Source organism: Motacilla alba, chromosome 12 (genome assembly GCF_015832195.1).
Source record: "Motacilla alba alba isolate MOTALB_02 chromosome 12, Motacilla_alba_V1.0_pri, whole genome shotgun sequence".
In the NCBI taxonomy this organism is placed as follows: Eukaryota; Metazoa; Chordata; class Aves; order Passeriformes; family Motacillidae; genus Motacilla; species Motacilla alba.
In genome coordinates this window covers 17,398,863-17,426,419 of record NC_052027.1, presented here as the reverse complement: position 1 = coordinate 17,426,419, position 27,557 = coordinate 17,398,863, and the positions used below count along the sequence as shown (strand labels likewise).

The 27,557-nt window shown below is 38.0% G+C and overlaps 2 protein-coding genes across 4 annotated transcripts in view; one reads left to right on the top strand and one right to left on the bottom strand.

The window, feature by feature from the left end:
• LOC119705869 (centromere protein P) overlaps positions 1 to 27,557 on the top strand; it is a 112,484-nt gene that overhangs the window by 68,878 nt on the left and 16,049 nt on the right. The window lies entirely within an intron of this gene.
• On the bottom strand, positions 10,745 to 26,308 carry ECM2 (extracellular matrix protein 2). 2 transcript variants are annotated; one of them, XM_038148677.1, is made up of 10 exons: positions 26,037 to 26,307; positions 22,341 to 22,641; positions 18,163 to 18,351; positions 16,441 to 16,920; positions 16,014 to 16,129; positions 15,203 to 15,338; positions 14,284 to 14,441; positions 13,830 to 13,969; positions 12,387 to 12,713; positions 10,745 to 11,729 (listed from the first exon to the last, which is right to left on the bottom strand). In XM_038148677.1, the coding sequence occupies exons 2-10, from the start codon at positions 22,615 to 22,617 to the stop codon at positions 11,525 to 11,527; spliced, it is 2,028 nt and encodes a 675-aa protein (XP_038004605.1). In that variant the 5' UTR covers positions 22,618 to 22,641; positions 26,037 to 26,307; the 3' UTR covers positions 10,745 to 11,524. The 2 variants fall into 2 exon arrangements, with proteins under 2 accessions (XP_038004605.1, XP_038004606.1); XM_038148678.1 differs by lacking the exon at positions 12,387 to 12,713 and having other exon boundaries at positions 26,037 to 26,308.

The window sequence follows — 27,557 nt, the reverse complement described above, 5'->3', positions numbered from 1 at the left end:
CTCTTTTTAGTTGCTTCTGGTGGTAGGAACACATTCCTCTGTGTATAAAGTTTGTCATAGCCAATTACATAATGAAGGTGACACACAAAGTGGTAGTATCTGGAAAAAATATAACAATCTTACCTTAAACTGGATTATCCATCAATTTTGTCCAGTTTTTAGTTGTAATAGGGCAGAAATAAATATAGCTCACATGCTGTTCTTGTAATGCAACTGTTTAATATCTCAAGACATGGATCCTGTATTTTGATGTGAATATAATTGTAATCTAGGATGAAATGCCCAGAAATCACCTTCTCAGTACTCTTGACTACTCAGTTCTCAACTTTAGATGTTACTCTTGACAGCAGTACTTAAAACTTAACCAGTGGTTCTCAATCCACTTCATGAGCCTGTTCATTTAAGCATTTGCAGCACATTTTCAATGTCTCAGGTTTTTAATGTATGTTGGTGGGGGCTTAATGAAGAAACATACTTAAAATAGTAGTCTGAGGGTATTTTCTTTGCAAGCAAATGTTGGCATACTTTCCAAAGAAAGATTCTGTTTAAATAACTAATAGATTATATAAGGTTGGACTGTTTGCTCAGAGCTTTTCAGTGATTTCTGTTTCCACCAATGAGACAATTGGTTGAAAATTAGAATTCTGTCTTGCCTTAAAATACTTATGTAACGTTTATGAGTAATAGAGATTGATTTTTGAGGAAAGAATAGAAGTATATCCAACACATATGTGGTTCAGAATACTGTCTCACTATGGTGAAATATGCAGATGAAGAATTTGGATGGTGTTTTCTATTTGAAATTATCTCATCAGTGATCCAGACTGTTACCTTTCATTTCTTTTTGAAAATGACTGTATTTTGATATGTCTGAGAGAACAAACATAAGCTGCCATACGTGGTTCATGCTACCATTGCAATCTGTGTTTTAAGCCAGTCTTGTATACATTTGTTATTCTAAAGCAAACTAAGTACTTTTTCATTTTCTAGCACTGTTTATAAATGTGGTTTACATAATGTGATGAATCTAACATCAACTGCACAAAGCTGCCTTGGAGCCTGCCCATCACATTTTAATAACATGACATATTCATTTCGTGCTCACAACCAGTCCATGTGCGGTGTGGTCACATATTTTGGTTTTAGCTAAATTCTGGCTCCTTTCAGGCTGGACTACACCATTTACCCAGCTGAGTATACAAAATCTGCCCTTCAGCTTCTTGTAGTTCAGTTTGATTCTTCAGTGTCTATATATAAATATATTTTAAAAAATTTTATCATCACGCATGAATCAACTTTTGCTTGATAATAGTTTTTAGCATGTTTTTGGCAGCTGACTTAAAAACTGCATAAAAATACAGTTTCCTTTGCAGTAAAAGTCCTCAGTCCCTGATGTTTGTTAGCAACACAGCAATACTGCAGGGCGAGTCATAACTTACAATGTTGAGAGCTCGTGTACAAAAAGAGCCATAAAGTCAAGTGTACATGTCTGTACATCCATGGGGTTGTCAGGCTCATCATGGCTTTTATGGATGCGAGGATGTGCTGACCTGGAATGACTGGAGAGGCAAAACATCACCTGAAGGGTTTTTCACCCTTGCAGTTTCTGTTGCTTCTGGAGCATCATTTAACTTTCTTCTGTCTCAGGCTACAGATTAATACAAATTCCTCAGTGTGGGAATGCCAATTTCAGAAGCCCCAACCTGGCTTATTCCCACCTTGATGCTCTTTTCCTGGGTCCTGTGGAAAGGTTTCTGCACCAAACTGGATCAAGAAACTGCTTTGCCTTATCACTGAAGGTCTTGAAATTAGTTTGGGTGTCAGTACATGTCAGTCATGCTTGTGATGCTGCTCACAGGTTTGGATAATGTGACATGGCATTTTTATGGAATATGGGTATTTATCTGCCTTAGAGACATTCAAAACACCAGACATTCTTTCACAGAAAATCAAACAGTAGTTAAAATCAAAAACTCTGCAACCAGTGCCAAACTACTGAATCACTCCAACAATAAGTTCTAAAGGAAAATTTTCTGTTCCGGAATACAAGCTGGACTGAGAACAACATTTCCTCAGAGGGTATCGAGCATTTACTCTGCTAAAGTTCAACAATGCCTTAAAAAAACCCCAAACCTTGATCACCTGCAAATGCTAAATTTTCCCTTAGGTTTTACCAAAGAGGATGGACAAAATGGAATGTAAGTGATTTCAGGTCCTTAGACAGCCTCTAGGTAGATTCCTATTGTTCAGAACATAAAAGCAACGCTTAAAATGGGAGCTGTCATCAAGTTCCAGTGAGTTGTTAGTTTTAAGAAAAAAGAAATGTGGCCATCTATTCCAGAAAAAAATATTTAAAGCATGTTAGAGTGAAAAGAGAATACAGTTTAATTTGGAACTAGTTTTTCTGAACTTTACTTATCCACAAAAGTAATTTTATTAATTAAAAATCTAAAGGCCCAAAAGAAGATGACTTTGACTCGGTTTATGATTGACTGCTAGAAGTGGAAGCAGTGAATATCACATTCCTGAGACAGTAATTAACTACAATTTGCACTTCTTTGTCCAATGAAGAACCCAGATCTGTAAATGTTTGCATGTACTTTGAGCAGATCTGTTTGTAGATGGAAGAGGAACAAGGTCTCTGGGAAGGTCTCCAAACTCAATTTGTTTGCCAGTTTTGAAGCACACAATTTTTCACTTTGGAATAGTAGAAATGAAAGCATTTCTTTCATTACTGATCATTAGTATCATTACTAATAATAAGGAAGGTAGACTCTGATTCCAGAAGTGATTTCCCTGTCATATTCATTAACTCAGCCTGTGTTCAGATGTGTGTTTTTATCCGTGGGAATTTTCTGGGAGGGCTTCATTTGTTTCTCATCAACACAAAAGCAGTAAATCTGTCATGCAGGGTTGGGTCTAGTTCTAAATACTCCCAAGAAATTGGGAGCCTTCTGAAAAAGTCTGATTTACTTTTAGCTAACGACTGCTGCTGCTACAGTATTTAGTATTGCTTTCTCATAATTATGCTACTTTTAAATTGTAGGTAATATGTAATCTATATTATGTTCCAGTGGGCATTTTTAAAAGGCAATTTAATTTGCTTTAATCATTTCTATCTCATAAAGTGTTTTGTTGATTTTTAGCATTTGTTTTTTCCTCTTCCAGCTGTAGGGGAAAATCACAATTAATTCCTATCACTATGGTGGTTTTTTTAAAATGAAAAATGAAAAAATAGGAAGATAAAGACTCCTAAATTAAGCCAAAAGACCATGTAGAAACTAGCAGAGAAGGGTTGTCAGACAGATGTCCTAATACAGTATTTCCAAAGGTATTTGTTTGCAAATACAGGAGTGTGTTAGTTAAGAAGCTTGGTTCCCTGGGTGGGTTTGCACTGCTTTTTGTCAGAGACAGAAATCCACTGGATGACAGAAGCTCCTTTTACCACTCAGTGGAAATATTTATGTAAATTGAAAGAAAACATATGTCATAATTGCATATTAGCTTGTGGTATGGAAAAAGAGATCTTTTTTGTGGAGCAATTTGTAAAGTAGACAGTATTATTTTCTTCTTGAACACTGGTGTTCTACAAAGGATGATTTCCATTTGGTTTTACCACAGCAGAACAAAGGAGCCTTGACTTTAGAAAGTAACTTACTAGCGAATAACTTTTATTTTGTTTAACAGGCAATTTCATAGAATCATAGAATGGTTTGGGCTTGAAAGCATCTTAAAGATTATCTAGTTCCAACCCCCTGCCATGGGCATTTCTCAGCATTTAATTCATACTGTGACTATACTTTTGTTTCATGATTGTTAGAATTTCTGGTTTTTCCAATTAATGCGTAAGATGCACATCTCCTCACATAAAACCAGAGGATGTTCTTTGCTCAGGTTGGAAAGAAATTAAATTCAGCTAAAATGAGAATTAATCACTGTTTCTGTCATTTAAAGTTTTTCCAGAGGCTCTCAAAATAGCCTTCAAAATAAATACAGAATGCAGGCAATGCAGATTAATTTGAACCCATATGTTGTCAATAAAGAGAGTAAGTATTTTGATGCTTCCAATGCTAAGACTAGACCAACACTAAAGAAATTGGTGGGTGGCAGGTTCAAAGCAGAAGGAAATACTTCACAAAGCATTTATAGTTCAGCTGTGGAAATGTGCAAGAAAGTAGAGTGGATTTTAATGTTTCATATAGACCCAAAAAGTAATTGGTCTAATTGGAAGAGGAAAAGTCTTGCTTCCTGAGTACTTTGTAATGAGAGCCAAAGTGAGCTGGGCTGGAAAAAGGGAGAGTTTTCCCTGGAAGATTTGTAGTGAATAACCTGAGTAAGTCCAGAGCCATCCTGCATTAGAGGGAAGCCATAGATGTTTATACAGAACTGTCAGTGAAAAGGGGTTGAGAACCACAAAATGTTCCCAAGGGCTGCCGTTCCCTGTCAGTTTTTAAGGAACAGAATTTGTGAGGACAGAGGATAAGAGGTATGCATAGCCAACTTTCAGGGGTTTGGAGAAATTGCTGTGAAAAAAATAAGTATGTTTTAATCCTTTTTCCTAATTTTAATCCTTTAAAAATACCATTACATAACTCACTTAGAAGATTCTTGTCTTTGTTGATAGTGTTGTTGAAGATCTAATATTTCCACAGCTGTGTTCAGTATTGCTCCTTTGAGAAAAATATCTGTCTTGTGGAAAAAATAAGTCAGCTTTTATGCATTACTATCATATGAAAAATTCTCACAGAGAAACATAGATTTGTTTCAGAAATATTACATGGAAAACCTACAGATTTCTGTGTATATATTCATAATGCTGCACACTTGGAATGAAAGTTCTTTTCACTGAATTAACAGAACTGCTTCAAAGTACTTTGTAGGAAACTGTGTTATGAGCTGGTCTGAATAACTCACTTTATCAAAGTTACATTAATATAAATAACAGCCAAAACAGAAGTAATGCATCAGAAGTTTGCATTCAATAATTGTGTGGAAATCTGCATCCTGCACAAAGAGTTAAACACCAAACAAATGGAAATTCTACCAAACTACAGTAATTGTTTACTCAGTGGCTGTAGGAAGTTCCTTACATAACAGGCTATTAGAGAAGAAATTACAAGGTAAATGGTTTTTAAGATGAACCTTTTAAATAATCCAACTCTGAATGCTTTAATTTACTTAAATCCTTGGGAAAAAGAAGAGTATTTATTGAATGGAGCCAGGATGGCTCAAGCAGACTGGAAGATTATTGGGGGGGGATTCTCTCAACTCTTGAGTATTTGTTCACTTGTAGAGACTACAGGGAATGTTTGTGTCCAGTGTGGCTGCAAAGCCACAGGAATGGACATGAAGCCCCGGTCAGGAACATCACTGGCCTTTGTGGGGAGAGTGAATAGCACAACCTCTGTACCTCCCAAACACATGATGATTTTTTGAGTCCAGCCTAAGGTTGTTGGACCTTATTATAAATAATCAGGTATTTCCCCCAACTGCCTTGCTCCTAATAGCCAGAATAGTTCTGCAAAATTTATGCTCTTGTAGAACAGAAAGAAATGTTTATGAAGGAAGCTACAGTCTGAGGAAGAGACATTGTTCCTTTTTCATGACATTAATATGGCCTTCAAATTAATTGTAATTTACAACATTTCCCAAGCTGAAAAAATTTCAGTTTCTGAATACAGAGCTTTGAAGTCAATGTCCCAGATAAAACTTATTACCCATAGAACTCCCAAATAAAAATAAGTGAAGATTGCTGATTTTAGCCACCAGGACAGTTGATTTTGGGGGTAGCCCTCTGGATTCCCCCAGAGAGGCATCAATGAAGGACAGACCTGTAGGAAATACAGCTCAAACTCTGCTGCTGGTTTTAGTGAGGGGCTGAAATGGGAGGGTTCATGTGAGCTGTGTGGGCTCATTCAGCTAATGGGCCATGGCAAGAGGTGAAGTTGCCCTCAGCCTCCAGCCCATTTGTATCCCATATTATTATTATTATTATTCCCTTTATTCCCTTTATTATCCTGTATTAGCCTGTGACACCCCACTGTGGGAATTTTTACCAGACGTGACTGCAGAGCAGAGGCAGTCATGTGCTGCTCCAAGGAACTCCAGAGCAATGACCAGATTGTGTGTTGGGAAACTTTATGAACTGTTCACAGGATGATAAAGTCAGGGAAAACTTATGGAAATGTGGAGGATTCTGTCCAGCAGCAGTTAGGAAGGATGAGGCTGGGCTCTATGGGAAATGCATAAGCAGAACTGTCCTGGCCCAGGTCAGAGCCCAGCTAGGCCAGTTCCCCAGCTTTGACAGTGGCATTTCTTCTGAGAAAGGGCATTGCTGTTTCTGGGCTTCCTTTGCTTCCATTTTCCTTGAAGCAAAGTAAAGCTGTGGTTTTGGGACAGACGTTTCATTTAGTCTCAATATTCAGCCTTAGGTAGTTTGGCTTTTTTCTGCCATTCCCAAGGGAGTGGCTGGAGCTGTGTCAGGGGAGGTTTAGGTTGGTATCAGGAAGGTTGGTGCTGGGCACTGCCCAGGCTCCCCAGGGAAAGGTCACTGCCCCAAGGCTGCCAGAGCTCCAGGAATGTTTGAACAACAATCCTAGGCACAGGGTGGGATTGTTGGGGTGTCTGTGCAGGGGTTAGATCAATGATCCCTGTGGATCCCTTCCAACTCAGAATATTCTGGGATCCTTTTACGACTGATCAAACATTGTCCAGTTGAGAGAAGCACATTTACTTGTGAAAAAGTTGATGCCACAGAGGTAACGAATCTGTTGGTTTACTTTTGCTTTACTAATTGGAATATTTCAGGATCATAAAAGGGATGATACCTTATAGTTAATTGGTTTCTAGGGTGGTCAAAATGTTCTGTGCAGTACTCAAGTCTGTAAATTCTTTCAGAGACACACAATGGTGCAGAATGTGTTCTTAAAGGTAATGTACTGACCCAGTAACTCTTGCATCATGTAGAATGGAAGATTTTTATGAAGAATTCTGCTTGATGTTCTCTCTTCACTTCTTAAATTGAAAATAAAAGAACAGTGCTGTGTCTTTATGGGTCTCTCCTGATGGAATTTTAATGTAGAACAGGGTGACTGTTAGCAAGGAACATTGCATCTGTAATGAGATTTCATAACCTGGTTATTGGGAACATTAAACACTATATTTCCACCGAATTTCATTATAGGCAGTTGTAACAAAATTGTTCAAATTATACTTGCAGGCATTTGAACATAGCTTCTTGGTACCTGAATTGGTATAAAACTTAGGAGTAGGATGTTAATCTATTGGGAAAATAAAAAGCTAGATTCATTTTGATCATATGATTGTTTCTTAATGTGGAAAAGGAGATCTGTTTAATACATTTTAGAGGTTTTTAAGTGACGTCTTCGCTACTTTTAAATGGAAAAAGTGTTCCAACATTTTTCCACAATACTTTGGGGCCTTGAGACTGAACAGCAGTTGTTGACATCTTTAAATCAGAGCTCTTATTTCACATGTCTGCTGTTTTTTCCCCATTTAAAATGGTCTTCAGTGTGCCAAGAGAAGTAAAATTAAAGCCTTGAAATAGAGTTTGGGATTCAATGGTAACTAACTGTAAGAGAGGGGTCATGTTACTAAAGATGCAGTAAAAGCAGGGATCTCTTTTGTTCATTAGGAAACAGAAATGTGTGTCTGCTGAGCAAGTCCAACATATTATTATAAATCTTTTTGCATGGATGTTTGTACCTTTTTCATTTTACAAGAAGACAGTGAGACTGTTATGCAGGGCTTCTTCCAAATGAGGGTTGGTTACACAGTTCACCAAGCCTTTAAATGCTTCCTGCAGCCAAAACCAGCTTTAAAGGAAATCTCTTTAAAAACATTCACTATTTCCAAAGGGTTGGCTTCACCTCTGTGGCTGGCATGTTCTACAAGGTGGCCATGGTGTGGTTCTTACCCCTTAGAGCACTGATTTGACCTGAAGCTTGGTCTTCCAAAACCTGATCCCTGACTTCAGCGAGGAGAGGTGGTGTAGAAGTTGTATCAGATGTTGGTACCTCAAGTTCTTTGTTGTTTTGACATTGGTTGGTTGGTTGAGGTCCCTAGAGTTCCACTTCCAACTGAGGAGAGATTTTGAAGCTTCCTGAGGAGCCTTCCAGAACACCAGAAATTGTATTGGTCTGCAAACCCACAGTTAGCAGACTTGTTCTCTGCAAACTGCTTCATGCAGAAAATTGTCAGGGATATTGTGTCAAATTATTTTGGTAGTATTTACTCCTAATTTTACTATTTTTCTGTCTGTAGGCTTGTCTAAAAATTGTATACACTGGAATATAAACATAGTACTTAAATGGGAAAATGTTTTCTCAGGAGTTTCCAGCAGTTAACACTGCTATTACCACATGACACAAATTATAAACTGTTTATTTTCTTGCTGTGATGTAACTGTTTATAAAGCTGTGTCTTGAAAGAGCTTTAAAGTTTATCGATTTCTTTCAGAAAAAGCACAAATTTTTGGTAGAAAAATGTTAACATTCTGTTTCCTAGTTCTGATAGTTATTTTCTTTTAGTGTTCTAAGGGGTTTTGCAGTAAGTGCAAGCATGATGAATATTTCAGAATTGAAATTCAGAAATTGCATCAACCACTCTCTGTAGTGTTACTGTAAGAGTGAATTAACTGAGTGAAATTCACTTTGTCACAGGCCAATAGAAAGCAAGTGGTCACACAGCAACTCCTTTTTGGGGCGAAGTTGAGTGATTTGTAGCTTTGTCGTGGAGGGATCTCTATCAAATTGAAATAGAAAGTGGAGAAGGGTAGATAGCGTGAACTCAACATTTTTGGGGTCTCAGAGATTCTAATAGCCTCAACACATGGGCATTAATAATGAAAATCTCATTTTGGGAGGCATTTGATGCCTTTTTTTTTTCTGAGGCTTTTGTGTGGTTTTTGTTGAGTTTTTTTCCTAAGAAAGCTCTTCTACCTTGCTTAGGGAAAACATTGCCTCTAATTGTTTCTTCAAATTCAGAAAGCTACCCAAGCTTCCATGGAAACAACCTTATTTTTTTTGAGACCTCCACAGTTTTTGTCATACCAGAAGTGCCTGTCCCTGGCTCAGGCAGACCCTCCAAGTTCCATCATCATTTACTCAGTAAAAACAGCATCTCCTATACCTTTTGTTTTAATTTGGTGATAAGCACAGGATGTCTTCTGCTCCGTTTCAATTTATAATGAGATTTAGCAAGTCTTGTCAAAATTCTGATGTGGGATACTTAAGCCAATAATGCAAGTCAGAACTTAGAAATCTTACAGAGATTCTAAACCCCCAAAAATCCTCTTATGCAACAAAGCATTGTGGTTCTGGAATTGCTATGGCTATTGAATCCTAACCTCTCCTATTCTGGTCTCTTACTGACTAAAATATCCTTCCCTCTTGTAGTTTCAACATTCACACCTTGTATTCAGATCTGTTTACCTTGCATTTATCTCTGGCTGGGTTACTCAAAATGTCATATTCAGGGTTTTGCTGTACTCTGAGCAGTTTCCTCTCTGAAATGTTTTAAAGATTCTGATGGGACATCTCTGCAGTCTTAGAAAGTTGCAGCTGGTTCACTCTTGAATTTATCTGTGCATAGAAGTCAGCTGTATCTGTGTGTGGAGAAGAGGAGAAATGAGAATGCTGCTGTGCATCTCCCACATCCCATTACCTAGCAGAAATGTTACTGGATTGCCTTAGCAGCATCTCCCTCACAGCAATTCTCATCAGGGACTTGCCATGAAGGCTCTCCCAGTATTTATATATATATATAAACTATTTCATAAGACTTCTGAATCTGATAACACTTAGTAAAACTATTATTCCACTCTCAATCCAATGGCCTTCTCAAAGTATATTAATTTCCAATGTAAGCCTGCAAAAATTAATTATTTACTTGAATATATTTTAGAGAATAAACTAACTACAGTGGTTTTATGTTGAGCTGTCCTTGCATATTTTTATCATACTGGTGGCCAAAGATTCCGAACTTGTTCCCATGCTTTTCTTGACCAAGGATTCTCAGGTCACTGTGCCCTAGCGTCACAAGCTGTAAAATGGTGACAATCCATTACTTGGTTTATAAAATTCTTTCAACTCACTGTTTAGAAGTGATGAGAGTTTTATAGTAAAGCCCATTCCACTTCCAATATAATTGGTAATTTTGAAGAGCGGATTTGAGCTGCTTCCATCTGACATACAGAAATGTTGTGCAACTTTAATTGCTGTGTCTTTCTGAAGTGAGCAAGCACCCACCCGTTTGTTGTGTCCTTCATCCCTTGGCTTCTGTCTCCTGCTTGGTCTCCTGCCTCTCCTACTGTTGTGCTCCATTATGAGAACATTTTTCTTTCATTATCTGTCTTACTACTGGGGCTTTGCTTTGGCATTGTAACTTCACTTTAGGTCACATTCCACTGCTGAGGGCTTCTCGTAGCAACAACTTCCAGAGTGTGATGTCAGGCAAGCTTGATACTCATTGTACTAAACCCCACAGGAATAATCTTAGTCAAATCACTTTCATGAAATTCACTTCTATGGTATCTTAATAGTGAAAAAGCACACCTTGGAGAAAAAAATATGTTAATGGTCACAATAAATCTTGATTCATCTGTATTTTGGTGGTGTTATCCCATGCAAACCCAGTGGAGAATTTCTTTTGGGTTTTAGGAGTCTGAATGTTTGATAAGATAAGAATTCTGCTTGAATGAAAATACTTGCACAATATGTGGTGTTTTGCTTAAATTTATTATAAGACTACACATCCTGTACAGTATAAAAATCTAACAAACTAACTATGGTACAAATGAGCGGAACCTATTACTGTGACTTTAAAAATAACTTTTAAAAATTAAAATATACTTTGTTTAAAAAAAAAAAAAAGGCATCCAGATAGAAATTAATTGTTCATTTGTCCAGTTCATCAGAATCTGTGTGAATACAGGAAGTTTTTAGGGTAATCTACAACAAATAATTTAAGTTTTTTTCTTAAAATTTCACTTGGAAGAGAGTTTTACACTTCAAATGTTTGGTAGAAAATCCAGTCCTGTGTGTGTTTTAGAAATTTGATTCCTGCATTGCTAGAATGTTCGTAGCTCAAGGATTTTTATCTTTTATGTACAATTTTTACAAGGTACCACTTAAAATATTTTAAATTCAGTTAATCAAATAAGATAGGACCAAGCTGAGGGTTTAGTTATATTCTTAAATCCTAAAATCTGATCTTATAGAGGGTGTTCCTGGGGGCACAGTTTGACCTGATGCACTTAAGCAGAATAGTGTTAATAGAAATAAAAATAGATGTCATAATCTTAAGCTTCAATTTTTGCATTTAATGGTTTTATAATGAAACAGTATGAAGAAACACACTGGTACCTTACTTCAGTACCTTACTACAGTATCATATTTATGGTAGGAAGGGTTTACATCAGAAATAAGCAGACCAGTGGAGTAGAGAGAATAAATAAAACTGCATTTCTAGAGATGGGGGGGGTTGCAATGCAGAACTGGGGGGTTTATTTGGTCTTCTGTGGTTTAAGAACAACACTGCAATAAGATCTTATGCATGAAAATGAATGTGGGGAGAGCTGCCTTGTGTTGATGTAGTTGTTTTCAAGGTGAACGTGTTCCAAGTGGGAATCTTCATGCTCCTCCTCACTGTGGTCATCCTCGTCCTCGTGGTGGCTCCGAGTCCTGCAGATGCGTTCTGGGGGCACCGTCCTGTGACACATGGGAGCAATCATGTTCTGACATTGCAGATAACTCTTAACTTCATCATGTATTTTAGAGTTGCTGTCTATTTAGATATTTGAACATGTTAACTTCATCAGTACATTAAATTTTCTCAATTACATATTTACTGAGGACTTTCAAAAGCCATTCTTTTGAACATTCTCTCCTTGCATTGTTTTCTCATTGATATCATATACTGAGTTTTCCTGGGGAAAGTATTGCCATGTGTTGCTGAATGAAAACTTTGTCTGACACGTGGGAATTCTCTCTTTGTCATTCCTTTTCTTTACAAAGCAGCACAGAGGGCCTGGATTGTGCACATGGCTCCGCAGCTGGGGCTGGTGGAACCTGCTCACCAGGTGACTCCAGCTGCTGACTCCTCCCATTATTTTGTTATCACTTTGGGCTCTGCTCCAGGAGCAGAAAAGCTGGTGATTGCTGGTGATGAGCATTTTCAGTAACTGTGAACTTAACTTCAGTAACTCATTTCTATCATATTAAGAAATACTGCAGAAGAAAACTCAGGATTCAGCTCCTCCTTCAGATTTTTTTAACAAATGTTTACTTAAAAATAACAAATTCCTAAAGCAAAGCATGTCTAATTTATTTTAATGTCATTAATGTAAAAAAGAGCTTGGAAATTACCTTATTTTATTATTGTTCAGTCTTAGAAAACGTAGTTTTCTCATTTCATCAATCCCAAAGGGTACAGCCTTCAATTCATTGTGATCCAAAAAGAGCTCCCTCAGAGAATGGTAAGCTCCAAAAAATGACACTGGGTCAATGCCATCGTCAGTGAGTTTGTTAAAGGACAGGTAGAGATACTCCAGCCCAGGCCTCATGTGGCCAAACACATAGCCTGGAATTCTTTCAATCTGATTTCCTATAAGTACCAGATGGAGTAAAGATTTTGGCAGGTAGGAGGGAACATGATACAACTTATTATAAGAGAGATCAATTGACTCCAAGTTCCTGCATTAAAGGAGAAAAGAAAAAAAGGCTGAAACCCCTGTGAGCTCCTGCCCTGGCAGTGCTGTGCTCTGTACAAGGATCTGCTTCATGGCATTACCAGGGAATGAAATTTCCAAGGGAAACTTGGTCCTGATAATGGGACAGAATGCGTTTTATGGAACATGGTCATGCATAATTACTCTAGGAATAGAAATAATTAAGTCATGAATTACTAATCAAGCACAATGATTTTGTTGATGGGAAGAGATCTTCAGTAATGAGGATGGGGGGGCTGGGGTGGGGCAGAACAGGGGACTCCCAAGGGACTAATTTGGGATTGCTGTAATAATGAGTTACACTGAAGAACTGGAATAACCTTGGGATTTCAGTCATTATCCCATTAACAGGGAGTTTTAAGCTTTGTTTGTTGTTTTAAGCCCATTTGAAATGGAATTGTGTGAATGAATCAGTCCCCTGTGCTTCACTTCCAGGCATGAGAGATGCTGTCAGTAGTAACAGCGTGGTTGTCTGCAGCTTACTACACAAGTTCAGGAATCAAGGGGTAGGGCTGCAGCTGCCAGTGAAGGCCAGGTACCCTGCTCAGCTTGGCACATCATTTAGCAGGAAAATCAAAAGCACTATCATCTTTTACTACTTACATTCTCATTGCTCACTCTGCTTATATTCTGCTCTTAGACAATGCAGCTGCACAATCTTCCCTTCATCTTATTGACTTTTATCATTTTTAATCCAGTGGGAAATAAGGCTAGGATAGTATTAAATTATTTTTAAATTACCCGTGAGATAATTAAGTATCAATACTAAATTACCATATAATTGTATATAGTATTATTTATAATTAATGTTCATCTTTGAATGGGTGGTCAGAAAAAAATATTGACTTTTATGTTAATATGGTACAGATTTGAGGTAGAAGATCTTTCTATTTGACAGCTGACTGAGTATCTTCCAGATTAAACAATTAGGCAAAGGAAATTTAGAAAAATTAGCAAAGGAAAACAAATCAAAGCATAATTACAATTCTAAAGTAATGAAGTGCAAATATTTATTTGATTATTTGACTCATTAAAAACAGAGAAAAATGAAATAAATGTATTTTAAATGTCTGGTACTTACTCTTGGTTTATCCAAGCCAAAGGTGCTATCCTGTGCTCTTCTAATTTGTTATGCTTTAGCCCAATGATGTTGATGTTTCTGGTATGGTTAAAGCAAATTTCTGACACTTCTTCAATTTGATTATGTTCAAGATATAACTCCTGTAAGTGCATTTGGGAAGAAAATTTGTGAGTTCAGATAGGCTGAGTTTTCCCATTGCAAATTCCAAGTGCAGCAATTACCAGTCCCCTGTATTCCCTGGTCTGTCTGTTAATTCTGAGTTTGAACCAGAGTCAGTTTGTAGCTGGAGTGGGACCTTCAGAAACACAATTTTTCAAAGCAATAGTTTTGTTTTCTCATTTGTGAGAATACATATTGCTTTGAAAGGGCAAACTGAAGGAATTGCATCTCTTTGGGTGTTTGTTGGGGGGGTTGTTGTTGTCAGTATTTATTTGGGTTGTTTTGGGTTTTTTACCTCAAGAGTGGCAGGAAGACCTTGTGGTATAATTCTAAATTTATTTCTTCCCAGTCGCAAATAAGAAAGACTTTTCAAAGGATCAAAGGCCAAAGGACTGACATTTGCTTCACTAAGTTTATTTCCTTCTAATTCCAGAGTGACCAAGTTCTTTAAATCTAAGGAGAAAAAGTTTAATTTCAATTAATTAATGCCATCTCATATCTTGTTAAAATACATGTTCATAATTTAACAGTCTTAAACATTATCCAGATCAGTTCACAGCAATGAAAAATAAGAATTATTTTATTATCTCATAATTATGAACTTGTTCATAAGTTTGTGGAGCTTTAGAGATTGACCACAGCTTTATTTACATCTTCCTCTCCCAGTCCAAATGGAAAGGGCAGCAGCTGATCCAGTTTAGATGGGACCCTTTTGGCAGGAGAGGAAAGGATGCAAAAAAGTCCATCAAATTCTGACATGGATGGTACCATTTCTTTTTTCTTTCTCTTTTTTCTATCAGCCTGTGTTCAAACTGGCTTCAAATGATCATGGTTGACTTCAATGATACTCTCCTTTATTTTTCCTGGACATCAAATTCTGTTCACTTCCATGCAATTTAAAAATAACTAAAATGGTCTCACCACACATAAAGCCATCAGGTTAAAGGGGGGATAGTAGGTGTCCTCAACATGCTTCAAATTCATCTCCACTTAGTGACCTTAAATATAAACTGCTTTGGGAGAGGAGCAGTTGCATAAGGGAAAATAGAATTTTAAAATACTTTGTCATGCAAGTCTTTCAGCTTGTGCTGCCTTTTAAAGACATGGTACTTTAAAGCTAGCAATTATTTTTCTATGTCAAAGCAGGTTCAACATTCAGCTTTTCAAATTTATTTTTGACTTTTCATATGATTGATATGCACTTTTTAAAATACCTTTTAAGCCGTCTTCATCAATGGCATGAAGTTGGTTGTCATTTATTTTTATTTCTTCCAAAGTTGATGGCAATTCAGAGGGAATAAGTACCAGCATATTTCCATCCAAATACAAACGTTTCAGCTTTTTCAGGGTCTTATCATAGGGATGAAGAGCATTTATATTATCAAGATGCAATATATGCAGATAAATATCGAATTAAGATTTTCTTAAGCACACATTCTGTAAGATTTTTCAGCACCAGTGCACTAGTATCCAGTGTTTTGAATTAAAAACTATTATTTTTTTCCTGCCAGTCTAATTAATAGATTACTTGCTGGTAAATATTAACAAAAGTGCCAGTTAATGTCACGTGTAACTCAAAGAGCTTCCCCACAGCCCTGCTGCAGTTCCCCAGGATCATTGTTTGCATTCCTGCTGCTCTCTGTGAATTGTGAAAGAATTGCCTCACCACACTGGGCAGTATTTAGGACTTCAAAGTACATGGCATTTAGAAATTACATGCTTATCCTCTTGATCTGTGAGCAAACTGATGATTTTCTGTAGGTCAGCAAATTTACTCAGGCAGAAGGACAGCAGCTTTCAGTAACTGAGGGTTATTATGCTTAAGCCAGCTTAAAAGATTAGTATGAAAAATTATCGTATCTTAATTCTTGATGATGGTGAGAGATTTCTCAAAGTAGCTATTGAATTATACAATGCTTACTTATACAAGGTGCAAAGTGGTTTAGATCCATAAACTGAAAAGCAAAAAACATTATTTTAAGCAGCAGTTACTGAGAGGGTAGCAGAGGAGTCAGGTTTTCTTACTTTGAATGCTTTGGGACCTATGCCAGGAGAGGTAATGTTATTTTTACTCAGATCAATCCATTCCAAATTAGGTATCCCATTGAATGCTTCATCTGAGATAGTAGTGATGCTATTTCCTGGCACAGAAGGCAAGAAAAAAGTTTCAGTTATGAAATACAGTCTGCACCTGAGGTGTGTAATATTGCATCTAGAAAATATATCACAAAAATAGCGTTATGGACAGTAATTTTGAGTAGATGTATTCATCTTAGTATTTAAACACTGGCATGCAAATTAATGTTTTTCATTTCTTGTTTTAAATTTTAGCTGTAAAATTAATTCTAAAACTTTTCTTTATTAAGGAATGACAAAGCATTAACAGTGCTGTTGACTGCATTTGAGGGTGGATGATGTTGGAAAAGTCATGCAAAGTAGATCCATTAATTACCTGTAAGGTCTAAACTCGTTAAGTCTGGATCTGAGATGGGAGGTATTTGTGTAAGTTTGGCATTAATGCAGCTTACTGTGGTGTCCGAGGTGGAACATCCAGATGGCAAAGGAGGAGCTTCTATGGGTGGAACAGGAATTGGGAAATGAGATGGAATTCTGAAAGCACCATCATCTTCATCACTTTCATACTGCACATCTCCTGCAGCTCCTGTTCTGGGGACAGGCAGCTTCTCTCTGTGACGCCCTTTGTTCCTCTGGCGATTCTTTTTGCCTTTCCTTTTTCTTTTCTTCTGCCCTTTTTTGTGACCCTCCTTGTCTCTAACCTCTATCACTTCTGTTGGAAGCAGCTCATCCTTCTCCATGTGAGTTCGTGCCGATGGCAGAGCACTGGTGCTGTCGAGGTCCTTGGGGTCTGGGGAGTCACCAGACAACTCACTGATGTCATCCAGTGAAATTATACTGGAGTCCAGCGAGGAGACTAATGAGGGAAAAACAACACAACAACACAAAAGAGTCTGAGGAAACTAAAGTGTTAGTAAGCATTGTTTGCCACATACAGTAGAAATTTATGACTATAGATTATTCCTCTTAGAATACAATTCAAAGAATAAAAATGTGGTCTTAAATTGCTGCTTGAGAAAAGAGACACTTGACTGAGAAATTATGGAGGCAACTATACAGAAGAGTTTGTACACAGCTACAATTCCTGAGAACTCCAGGCAAAAAGGTGGAAAAATAAATATAGCTTTCATTATCTTACTTTTTGACTTACTATTAATTATGGTTTTTGTGTTGATGGAGGTGTCTAAAGAGGAAAAATAATGTGTCTGGAAGTGGGAGCTAATTTGGAAAAAATTCACAAAGGTCAAAACTTGTTCTGCTCCAAAAGGGATTGTCAGGGGAGGAGTTGGCTGCAGGTGGGGATCTCACCAGGGAAATGCATTAACTCCATTACCAAAATGCAGTTTTTACTTCCATAATAGGACAATTCTAATAAAAGGAGTTCAAATGCCTCAGTCAACTTGACTTTTACAGTTCTACAATGAATTCCTATGATGTCTCATCTCAGAGTGTCACATGCATATACACATGAGAATAAATAGTTCTTACAGTAGGAGAAGATTGAATTCAGTACTTAGCAGATAAAAAAATACTGGGAATGTGGGAAGGAAAGGAAGGAAATCACATCTCATGTTTACCTCCTCCATTCCTTTTCTTTTTAAAGGTACCAGTTTTATTTAAATTATTGTGAAATACCAAGATCGTAGTTCTGGGGCTTCTCTTGTGAATTGACTGTCTTCTCTTGATTTACATCAAATTGCTGCATGTTTTTGCACTCCTAACAAAGATTTACCACTCTGTATGTCTAATACATCAATAATGGCCGGTAGTTATTCATTGATCCTTTGTAAATGGAGGTGGGATAGGAAATATAAATAGATGTTATTTCTTTGTACATTTACAAAGTTCTATAAAGGTAGGGGGGAGGTAAAAAAATAAATACAATTATCTTTACTATTGCATACTTAGCATCATCTTTTCTTTAAATGCTGCATCAAAATAATCTAACAGAGTACTCAGAGAAACCAAGGTCAACTTGAGTAGAAACTCTGAAGAGCTGCTTTTATCATGGAATTCAGGATAATGTGTACCTTGCGACTCTTGGGATCATTAAATGCAGTGTTTATGTACGGTTTTATAATTCTGTAGGGTCCCATACCAGTCTCAGAACACACTGGGCAGCACTCTCCTGCGGGAATGACAGTCTGGGGACATTTCAGCGGGTGACACATGGCTGTGTCACAGATCACCTGTCCCTGGGAGCACAGGCAGGTGACGCAGGGCTGGGGAGACCACACGGCTTTGTCGAACATGATCATCCCGTTAGCTGTGCACTGCCCCTTCTTCCCTAGGAACAGAAAATGGGAAATGGGACTTAAACAGCTTAAAGTAAACCAACAGTGTTCATTTAAAACTGGAAAGAAGCACTACTATTTTGTTCTCATTCTGAAAATATGTAAAATACACCCTATTCAAAGGATCTTATCATTATTCCTTACTTTTCATAGCTGTATTTTCTTCAGCTTATTAGTAATCTCCAGTTATGGAAAGCTTGAATATTTTTTCCAGACCTTCTTCTAGTCCTCTCTTGTGCACTACAGATCTTTTCTAATCTCTTGCACATTAAATGAGAAAATTTTATTAAGGCCCTGCAGAACACAGAGGGTAACAATAGTCAGTTTATAGTGACAGTTCAGAGGCCTGGTGGAAGTAAAGCCCATTCTGGGATGACTGATGAGATGGCAAAAATCTCCACTTCCCTGTAACTTGCTTTATCTGGGGAAAAACAAAACAAACAAACAAAACCCTCTTTGCTAGAAAAGTGGTAGTCTAGAACAACTTGTGCTATGAAATACTCTGTCTCCCAAATTTCTGGACATGTATCTACAAAAGATTGAGATCTCCCCAGGGTAGCAGTTGAAATTTTCAGAAAGAAATGTAATTTTGTAAGCTCTAGTCAGATATTCAGCAGGCAAGTGATCTGGAGAGCACAGAGACTTAGGAAGAAAACTAATCCCAGTCTTCCTTTCCTTCCAGTGGGGGAGTTCACCTCAGCAGAATCTTCCCTGGGCAGTTCTCACCCAGACTCCAGGGTATATAGTGCACTTTAGGACATTGCTTTTTCATGTTTGGTCTTTTGAGAAAAGGAAAACCAAGGCTGAGATTCTTCATCCCATGCAAATATTCCTATTTGTGTGTGTACCTCTAAATCTTGTTGAGAAGCTGAACTCCCTCACGCCTTCCTTTTCCTCTTTCTAACCGTCCTAAGAACGCATTGCTGAAGTGTTGTTTTGAGTTGAAAACCCGTTTCCAAGTTAACTTTGTACTTCCCTGTATATAAAGAAGAAGAATTTTCCTCTTTTCCTATTCAGTTTGACTTCCTCTTTCAAATGAAAATTAATATGGTGGAAAAATCTTTTCTCACCTGAATCTGCATGCCAAGAGACTTTCACTTTTGGTGCACAAATTGTCTTTGGAGGGGTTCTTTGCAGGGTTTGTTTTCCCACACTCTGCCCTGCTCCATGCCTGGGTGTTTAGTTATAATAAGAGTAATCAGGATAGTCTTGTAAGACTGTTGTAAATATTTGGTGTGAAAAGTCTCTGGGATTAATATTTGTCTCAAAATGTGGCATTTTACAAAGTCTTTCAAGGTAGTCCTACTTCATAACAAAGGTTTTTCCTTTGTCCTTCTATTCAAAGTCCACTGGATATCAATCTGTTTTCTACAATAAAATTAATTATCAGAATCATCCAGTTTGGTTGATCCTCTATATTCCATATATTTTAAAAATGCTTTGGTTTAAATTGCTCTTAGGATGGAACAGGCAAGAAATTAAAGTTTTGAGTAGTTGCATCTTGTTTATTCAAAGGTCTGGGACATCTCTGCCTCATTTCAGCTGCATTAAGTTGTGCTCTAAGCAACTCCAACCATGTCAGCTGAAGGAGGAGAGGAATTAGCCCAAGCCAAGTGTTAGCTGGCTTTGAGTCCCTTGTCATTCCACCCAGGTATCTGCAATCCAGCTGTTTGCTGGATCCTGACTTTGGGGTTTATGTGCTTGCCAGTACACCACAATACTTCTTTTAAATAACCTCCAAAAGAAACACAAAAAGAATCCTGCACTTTCTCATGTTAAACAATAAAACAATAACTGTTCCAGAAGAGCATAATCTGGCCTGAGAAGGAAATTTTTCTGTGCTTCCTAAAATTCTTTCTTTTGTTTTAGCTACCAGAGTATATCAGAAGTCAGAGCAAATCTTGTCTGAATAAGCATAAAGATCTGAGTTATCAGGCTTGGCCTCTGCAGGCTTCTTTAACAAATGATCCTTTTTTTCCTGGGTACATTAGAGTTGCATAAAAGGCAGAAGTGTGTGCTCAAAGACAAAGGTTTTACCCTTTGGGTGCATTGCAGAGCTGCTGTCTGGCACTGTTGGGATTCCCAGAACCCCTGTGAGACACAAAAAGGCTGTACTGAGATGCTCCTCGCATTTCCTGACCACTGAGTCACTTCAGCTTGGTGGTGTGAGCAGGGAGAAGTGGGGGTGAGAGGGATCAGAGATGGTGCAGCAGTGAACATCCTACTCTGCTCTACCTAATGGACAACGGCAAATTACCTCATGCTGTGGCCAACTGTTTGATTTCATTTAAATGTTCACATGGTTCTAATCTGGAGGAATTAGATATGTCTGGTTACTGTTAAACCTCCATTTAGCTGTTTATTTTCATCCTGCATATATCTGTAAATTTGGGTGGGTTTAGTTTTTTTTTTTTAGTCTACTAAGAGCAAAACAAGTAGCTAAGAGAATGGAAATTAATGTTTGGATTGCATTTTCATCTATTCTGAAGCATGATTAATAATGGTGTTCTATTATTTAATAGGCTGTTTTTTCCAAATCTGACATTAACTTGAAAAAATTTTGAACTTTAAAAGCTAGACTAAAAAATACCTTGTGGTTCCAGTCTTTGGCAGATGAGCATAGGACTTTTAACCTTTGGAAATATGGTGTAAATTCAGCATAGAGTTCCAAATAAAATGAGTTCAGTGGTTTTAGCTCAGCTTTTGGATGCAAGTCCAGATAGAAAGAAACAAGCGGGGCGGGGAGGGGGAAGAGCTGTGCATTATTTCAGCATGACTGATGGTCCTGACAGAAACTCTGGAATATCTTACATGAAGTGTATGCTACTTACATGGTATTTTCCTCTGTTTAATTTTTAAAATATTTTTAAATTAGATGTTTGACATTAGTAATATGCATAATGTTGTAATACCCACTCAATTTTATTTTTGGCCAGAGTTTTGCTAGTTTTTTTTCCTATTCAAACCCCATACTTTCAAATATTTGATTTGAAATGGTTCAGCCTTTCTGAAGTAAGGACTCACAACAAACAGTAATTGTGGAGAAATTTTGGCTGATTTATGTTTGGCCATTTGAGACCTCTTAACCCAGTGGTCATGTCTGTTGTGTGACACGCTGAAAGGCTTAAATTCTTGCTTTTAAAAATAGATTATTATTATTATATATAGAATATGGGAATCAGGGCATTCTGCTGTGTTTTTTTTCTCCATAAAATTCATTTAACCGCATATAAAGATTTTACTTTGTGTGTGATCTCTTGATGGAAGAATGGAAATGTCTGTATCCATAAAATACATATTACTACAGAAGTGAAAACCTCTGGATCACCAAAAAGGCAAGTTTTATATAAATCATGCTACTGATGTTCTATGAAATATATCTGGGTTGTCAATATAAATGGAGCATGAGAGTGGTCTTGTGTTGAATAAGTAGGATTTTTTTTCTCTTTTAATTCAGTTTTCCATCATAAGGGTCTCGTTTATAGTATAACTATTGCAGCCACTACCAAGTGTTATTAAGTCATTTACAAAATTAAGAAATATTCCTGAACATTTGCATGTGCAATTTGCTTTTCAAAAATGCAACCCATAAAGTAAAAATAAAAACTTGAATATATTTTAATTAACACTGCTGTTACTGCTGTTGAGGCCTCAGTGAAATGTTAATTGACTTAGGAGATATATTGAGCAATAAATTCTTCAAAATGGCCTTCAAACTTGGAACACAAGTTTGGAAGTTATGAAAATACCCCAACAAATTTCTTGTTTGTTAAGATCAAAAAATAATGCAGAAAACTTACAGGAAATATTGCTGTTGCCTGGCAAAGCGGGGTTTGATTAAAAGCCTCCTAATGCCAACCACAAAATCACTGCAGAAGGCAGCAGGAATGTGTGGGAATAGATCTAAAATAAAGCTTTAATGAGTTTATCTGTCTGAAATGAGAAGTCAGCTCCCCAAGGAGCAGAGGGGCTGTGTTCTCACCTGGTAAGACATTGTAGGTGCTCTCGCGTTGCCCCAGCCCCACCAGAGAGTCAAACGCGCCCATGACGCTGTCATCGATGGAGATGAGCGGGATCCTGTGTCCCGGGGGCTCCATCCCGGCTGCCCTGGGGCTCCTGTGCCCTCCCCAGGGGCTCCTCCCCAGCCCCCTGGGGGGCATCCTCCTCCTCTGCCTCCTGCCAGTGCCGCCTTCAGCTGGGCACAAATCCCTGCACAGCCAGAGGAGCAGGAAATAACAGAGCAGCGATGGTGCCTGCATCGTCTATGAGTCCCCCAGAGTGCCCTGGAATGGGAAAAAAGAGGGAAATCAGGGACCTGCAGATCTTTTAGGACCATGTCAGTCACACGCAGCACTTTTCAAGGCAGGTGAACTCATAAAGGTAGGGCAATATAACCAAGGTTCCCCTTGGAAAGAAATTGCCCTCGGAGAGCTCCAGTGACCAGTTTGATTGTAGTGATTCTCAACAGTCACCATCAAACAGGTGCTGGTTTGTGTTTGGGGTTGCACTTGAAGAGGTGGTTTGGATTTGCAGTGCCAGAGGCATTGGCTGTTCAGTAATTGTTGCTGCTCCCAGCAAGGGACTTCTTGAGAGTTCTGTGAAGTGTCTCTTACTTTTTTTATTTCATCCAGAGTGTTGAACCTTCTGAGTGTGGGAATGGCAAAGTGACAGAAAAATGCCCAATTCATTTGTGATGAAGCTGCCCCAAATGCTTTTGGGTTGGCATTTCTGTGCATGGTGTTTTTTCACTGTAAATGAAGAGATGTTGCTTTTCCATCCATCTGTGGTCACCCTCTTCTCTAACAGGATCTGCTTGGCTCTGCAGAGGTGACCTTCAGGAAGTTTGTGCTGTTTGTGACATCCCACAACTGCTTTTCCAGTGGAGGTTTTTATGAAGTGTAGGCTCTGGTATGGTTGATCTGGAATGCATTGTGTTCTGCATTTACTTATTAAAAAAATCAAAAATAATTGAGCCTTCTTATGCTTGCGACAGAAAAATTACATTTACATTTACTGTCACCAATAGGTGGCATTCCAAAACAGAGCAGTCAGGATTCAGGAGCACACACAAGGAAGGATATCCAGCAGTGGATTGCTGTACCAGTGTGGAAGTAAGAGCCTGTACATCCAGGGTCATTAATGATCTGTCAGAGCTGTGTTGCATAATTCTTTCAAAAAGGAAATGCTGCTGTCCCGTGGCCTATTTTAACTGAGATAGCAGAGACAGCAGACATTTTGTGCTCTTGAGAGAGTGAGAATTAGTGAAGGACTTGGAGCTCTTGGGCTTTTTGGCCAAGACAAGGCTTCAAGCATGGCCATGGGTTTTATCTGAGGAAGTTCTGAGGGAATTAAAAAATGCTTTCTCTTAATGTTCATCAGTCTGGCTTTGCATGTCATCTTTCACTTTGCAGTTAATATTATTATAATTATATTATATAAATATTGGACAGGATTATTTCAGGAACTTGGACTGTGGTTTTGCCTGAATTAGATTTTGTTTAAAAGCTTGTTCATCTTGGTATTTTCTGATTTATAGAACAGGTCACATTTTTGGTACAAGTGGCCTAACTGTTCTTTAACATAAGGCATGTGATTGCTTGCATGTTTTCCATGCTTTCCACATCACAATTCTCTTTTTTTTTTTTCCCCTCATGTTTTAAAATGGGAAGTTGCCAGTAAATAAGCTTGAGTATGCATTTTACTTCTTTTTAATTTTGTCATTTCTGTGTTCAACTATTTTAAAATTAAAATGTTATTGCAAATTTAGATATTAATTTGCAGGACTAGAAGTTAATATTTTTATTTCTATATGAAGGGAATTTGAGATGCAAGTGTCTCACACAAGTCCTCACAGCATCTCCTGGAATGGCAGGTTTTGAAATGAATCCAAACTTTAGTTTGCTGCTTTCTGCCCCACAGAAATCACTTATTCCAAAATGCTGTATAGAGTCTATGGCTTTTTATTTACAGCAATTACTGTTAGTTAACATCTCTGATAGATGCAGAAGCTTGCCCTCTGCACTGAAAATACCTGATCTTGTTGAGAAAGTGCTCATTTCTGAGTGCCTCAGGAGAAATGAGCCAAAGCCTTTGGTGTCTGCCTCGAGTGGTAATGAGTGGCTGTAAAATTACACAGGAAACTTCTGTTCCACAAGCTGGGCTGAAACACACTGAGAGCCCTCAGGGAAAACTGGATGTGCAAAGGAAAGGCTTGGCCATGTGTGTTCATTCTGTCAAGTTTCTGACATCTTAATTATGGTTCCATTTTTCTGGGATGCTCTATAATAACACCAGAGCTGTGCAGTTACAATGCTGCTACATTGCACTTGGGCTTTTTTAACATTTAACCATTTCTTCCTGTGACCAGAAGCACATAATGGCGTGACTGAAGTACTTTTCCATTCTTCATTTCTTCTTAAAAGTCAGGAATAATGTAGAGTGAATTATATTACATTAACTGTACAGATATTAATATATTAAAAATTAAAAGATGCTTTGCTAGGAACTTAGAGTAAAATTCTATAGTAAAGCAAATTATTTTAAAGTGAAAGTTGGTTTCATAAAGTACTTTATAAATACAAATTTTTAAAAATCAGAAACAAAACAACAGAAAACACACCACAACCCCCCCAAAAAAAAGTCTTTCTAAACTAATCCTTTTCATATATGTGAGCTTATATGCCTATTTTTTACACCAATTTAACTCTTCAGCACTGAAAACTTAATATTGCTATTTTCAACCAAATTATGTTATTTGCATGCAAAACACTGTGCCACTGAGTTCCTTTCCTTGGCTTAGTTAATAAGTGCTGCCTCACATTTTAAGGCCCAAATTGTGAAAGGCCTTGGGTGCTTTGGGCCTTTCCTGCCCATGTCTGGGATCCTCAGATTATCTCTCAGGAGGCTGCATTTTGTATAGGGCCAGCCAGCTTTTAATTTGGGGAAAATTCAGACTATTCAATTTACAACTTCTATTATACATCATTGCATAGTAAAATAAAATTATAGATAGCCAGTGTCATGAAATCATTAACCATTTGTGCTGCCAGACAGAGTCAACGTGGCTGCATTGTGGTACCTTTTTTCATTTTACCCATAAATATTTAGATCAAGAACAGTCTGTGAAAACATCTTTATTTCCCTTTACTTTTACTTTGTAATGTGTTCAGTAATTTGTACCTTTATCTTCAGTACCTGTCAGCTTCCTATTATGTTAACAGAAGTAGTTAATTTTTAAAGGAGAGACCCTTTAGAAATACCAGAGTATCAGAATTTATTAAATCATCTATCTTCATCCATTCAGTCAAAATTCAACCACATTTCTAAGATGTCAGCATGATTTCTCATGACACAGAGGGGTTAAAGTGCTTTACCAAGATTTTTCACTCACTCTTTTTTACATGCATTGCACAGAAATGAGTTACATTTATCCATAGCAGCCAGACCAGTTGCACTTTCCGTTCGTTTAAGTTGGATGTGCGTGGCAAACATTCAGACAGAACAAAAAGCAGCTCAATGGGTATTACACACTTCATCTAGAAAGGCATTTCTCTTCAATATTGCTAAAAATAGCCCACATCATTTCATTTCAAATATTACATATTTGCAAAGTTAACATGAAGTTCAAGCCATTCAACACCATGCTTTAAGCAGTAATTTAAAATGTAAAACATTTTACCTTGTAATCTAACCTAACAGCAGATTCTGCTTGCTGTCATTTAGTCTCCCGTTGCAAATGAAACAAAATCTCAGTGATATCTTTAAAACAAACAGAGAAACTGTAGGGATTGTTGAAACATGTGAGATGATTCCTTAGTTAAGTCTGGAATAGCTTCTTCCCCTGGGGAGCCGGGGCTGAGTTCTGTGTGCAGAGCCTCAGCTCGTGCTGGTGCTTGGAGCGCTGGAACCTCGCTCGGGCAAATGAGGAGCAGCACAATGCCTCCGGTCCCGAGGCTGACAAGGCACAGCTGGAAATCCTTTTCCAGTACTTACAGTCACATAAGGAACAAGGAAATGGAATGTTTGCAAAAGAAACAAAAAAATGTGTATTTTATTCGGTGCTGGTTTATGTATTTAGAAGTTTAGTTTCCAGGTGGCATGACTTTAATGTAGATTTATATAAAATAATGAGATCTAATACACTTTGGCAGATGTAGCCTTAACATAAAAACATTTATTAAAATTAGAATTTCTTTTTCTATTCATGTTTTGCTAATCCCCTCCTGCACTTAAAGCCTGTCATCTATAAGCAGCAAGCCTTTTTGTTGAAGTTTTAGCATGGGAAGTTTTTCCTTTGTCCATTTACAGCAATGATTTCACCGCAAGCTGTAGCTTATGCATGGAAAATAAAACGACTGAAGCACTTTCCCTTCATTTTTTCTCTTTGTAAGGCTAATTACATCCTGAAACATGATCCTGAAGCTCAGTTCTGCAGAAGCTGCAGGGAAGTTGGTGATCCAGAGAAGAGAAGGGAGGGAATTAAGGGTACATTACCACAAGTCCTGTGCGTGCCAGCAGAGCCTTTTCCTGCATCCCCAGGTCGCTGTCAGTGTCCAGGGGGTGTGGGATGGGTCTGCTGAGCTTCAAAATGACAAATTCACCTGAGACACCGAGTTTTCTGAGTTCTGCTGACATTAAAAATCTGTCATTTGCTTGAATTCACAGTCTGAGGAATATTTAGACAGATAGTCATGGAATGGTGTAACCATTGAGTTAACCATAATTGTTAACTGGTGTGTGGTAGAAAGATACTGGGAGAACACATTGTCTCTTAAAATAGGCATCCAGTTCCTACTGTGCTCTGCTTTGCAAAGGCAAAAGAAGAAATATTAAACTTAGGTAATTTATCTGGAGCTGTTTGAAAGGAAAGGAGGCAGTCACACAAAAAATGGAGTGAAAATCTGGATGGAAGATCCTTAAAGATTATCCCATTCACCCCCTGCCATGGGCAGGGACACCTTCCACTGTCCCAGGCTGCTCCAAGCCCCAGTGTCCAGCCTGGCCTTGGACACTGCCAGGGGTCCAGGGGCAGCCACAGCTGCTCTGGGAACCTGTGCCAGGGCCTGCTCAAGTCCCTCACAGGGAAGAATTCCTTCCCAATCTCATTAACCGTGCCCTCCTTCAGCTTAAGGCCATTCCCCCTTGTCCTGTCACTCCAGGTGCTTGTCCCAAGCCCCTCTCCAGCTCTCTGGGAGCCCCT

Excerpts from the sequence above, each read along its gene's own strand:
- ECM2 (XM_038148677.1), bottom strand. The coding sequence starts at position 22,617 with ATGCAGGCACCATCGCTGCTCTGTTATTTCCTGCTCCTCTGGCTGTGC. Across the intron at positions 15,339-16,013 it reads TAGGTCCCAAAGCATTCAAA|ACCCTGAAAAAGCTGAAACG; the intron begins GTAAGAAAACCT and ends CCCTATGATAAG. Across the intron at positions 12,714-13,829 it reads TTGGCTTGGATAAACCAAGA|GAACTTGGAGTCAATTGATC; the intron begins GTAAGTACCAGA and ends CCTTTAATGCAG.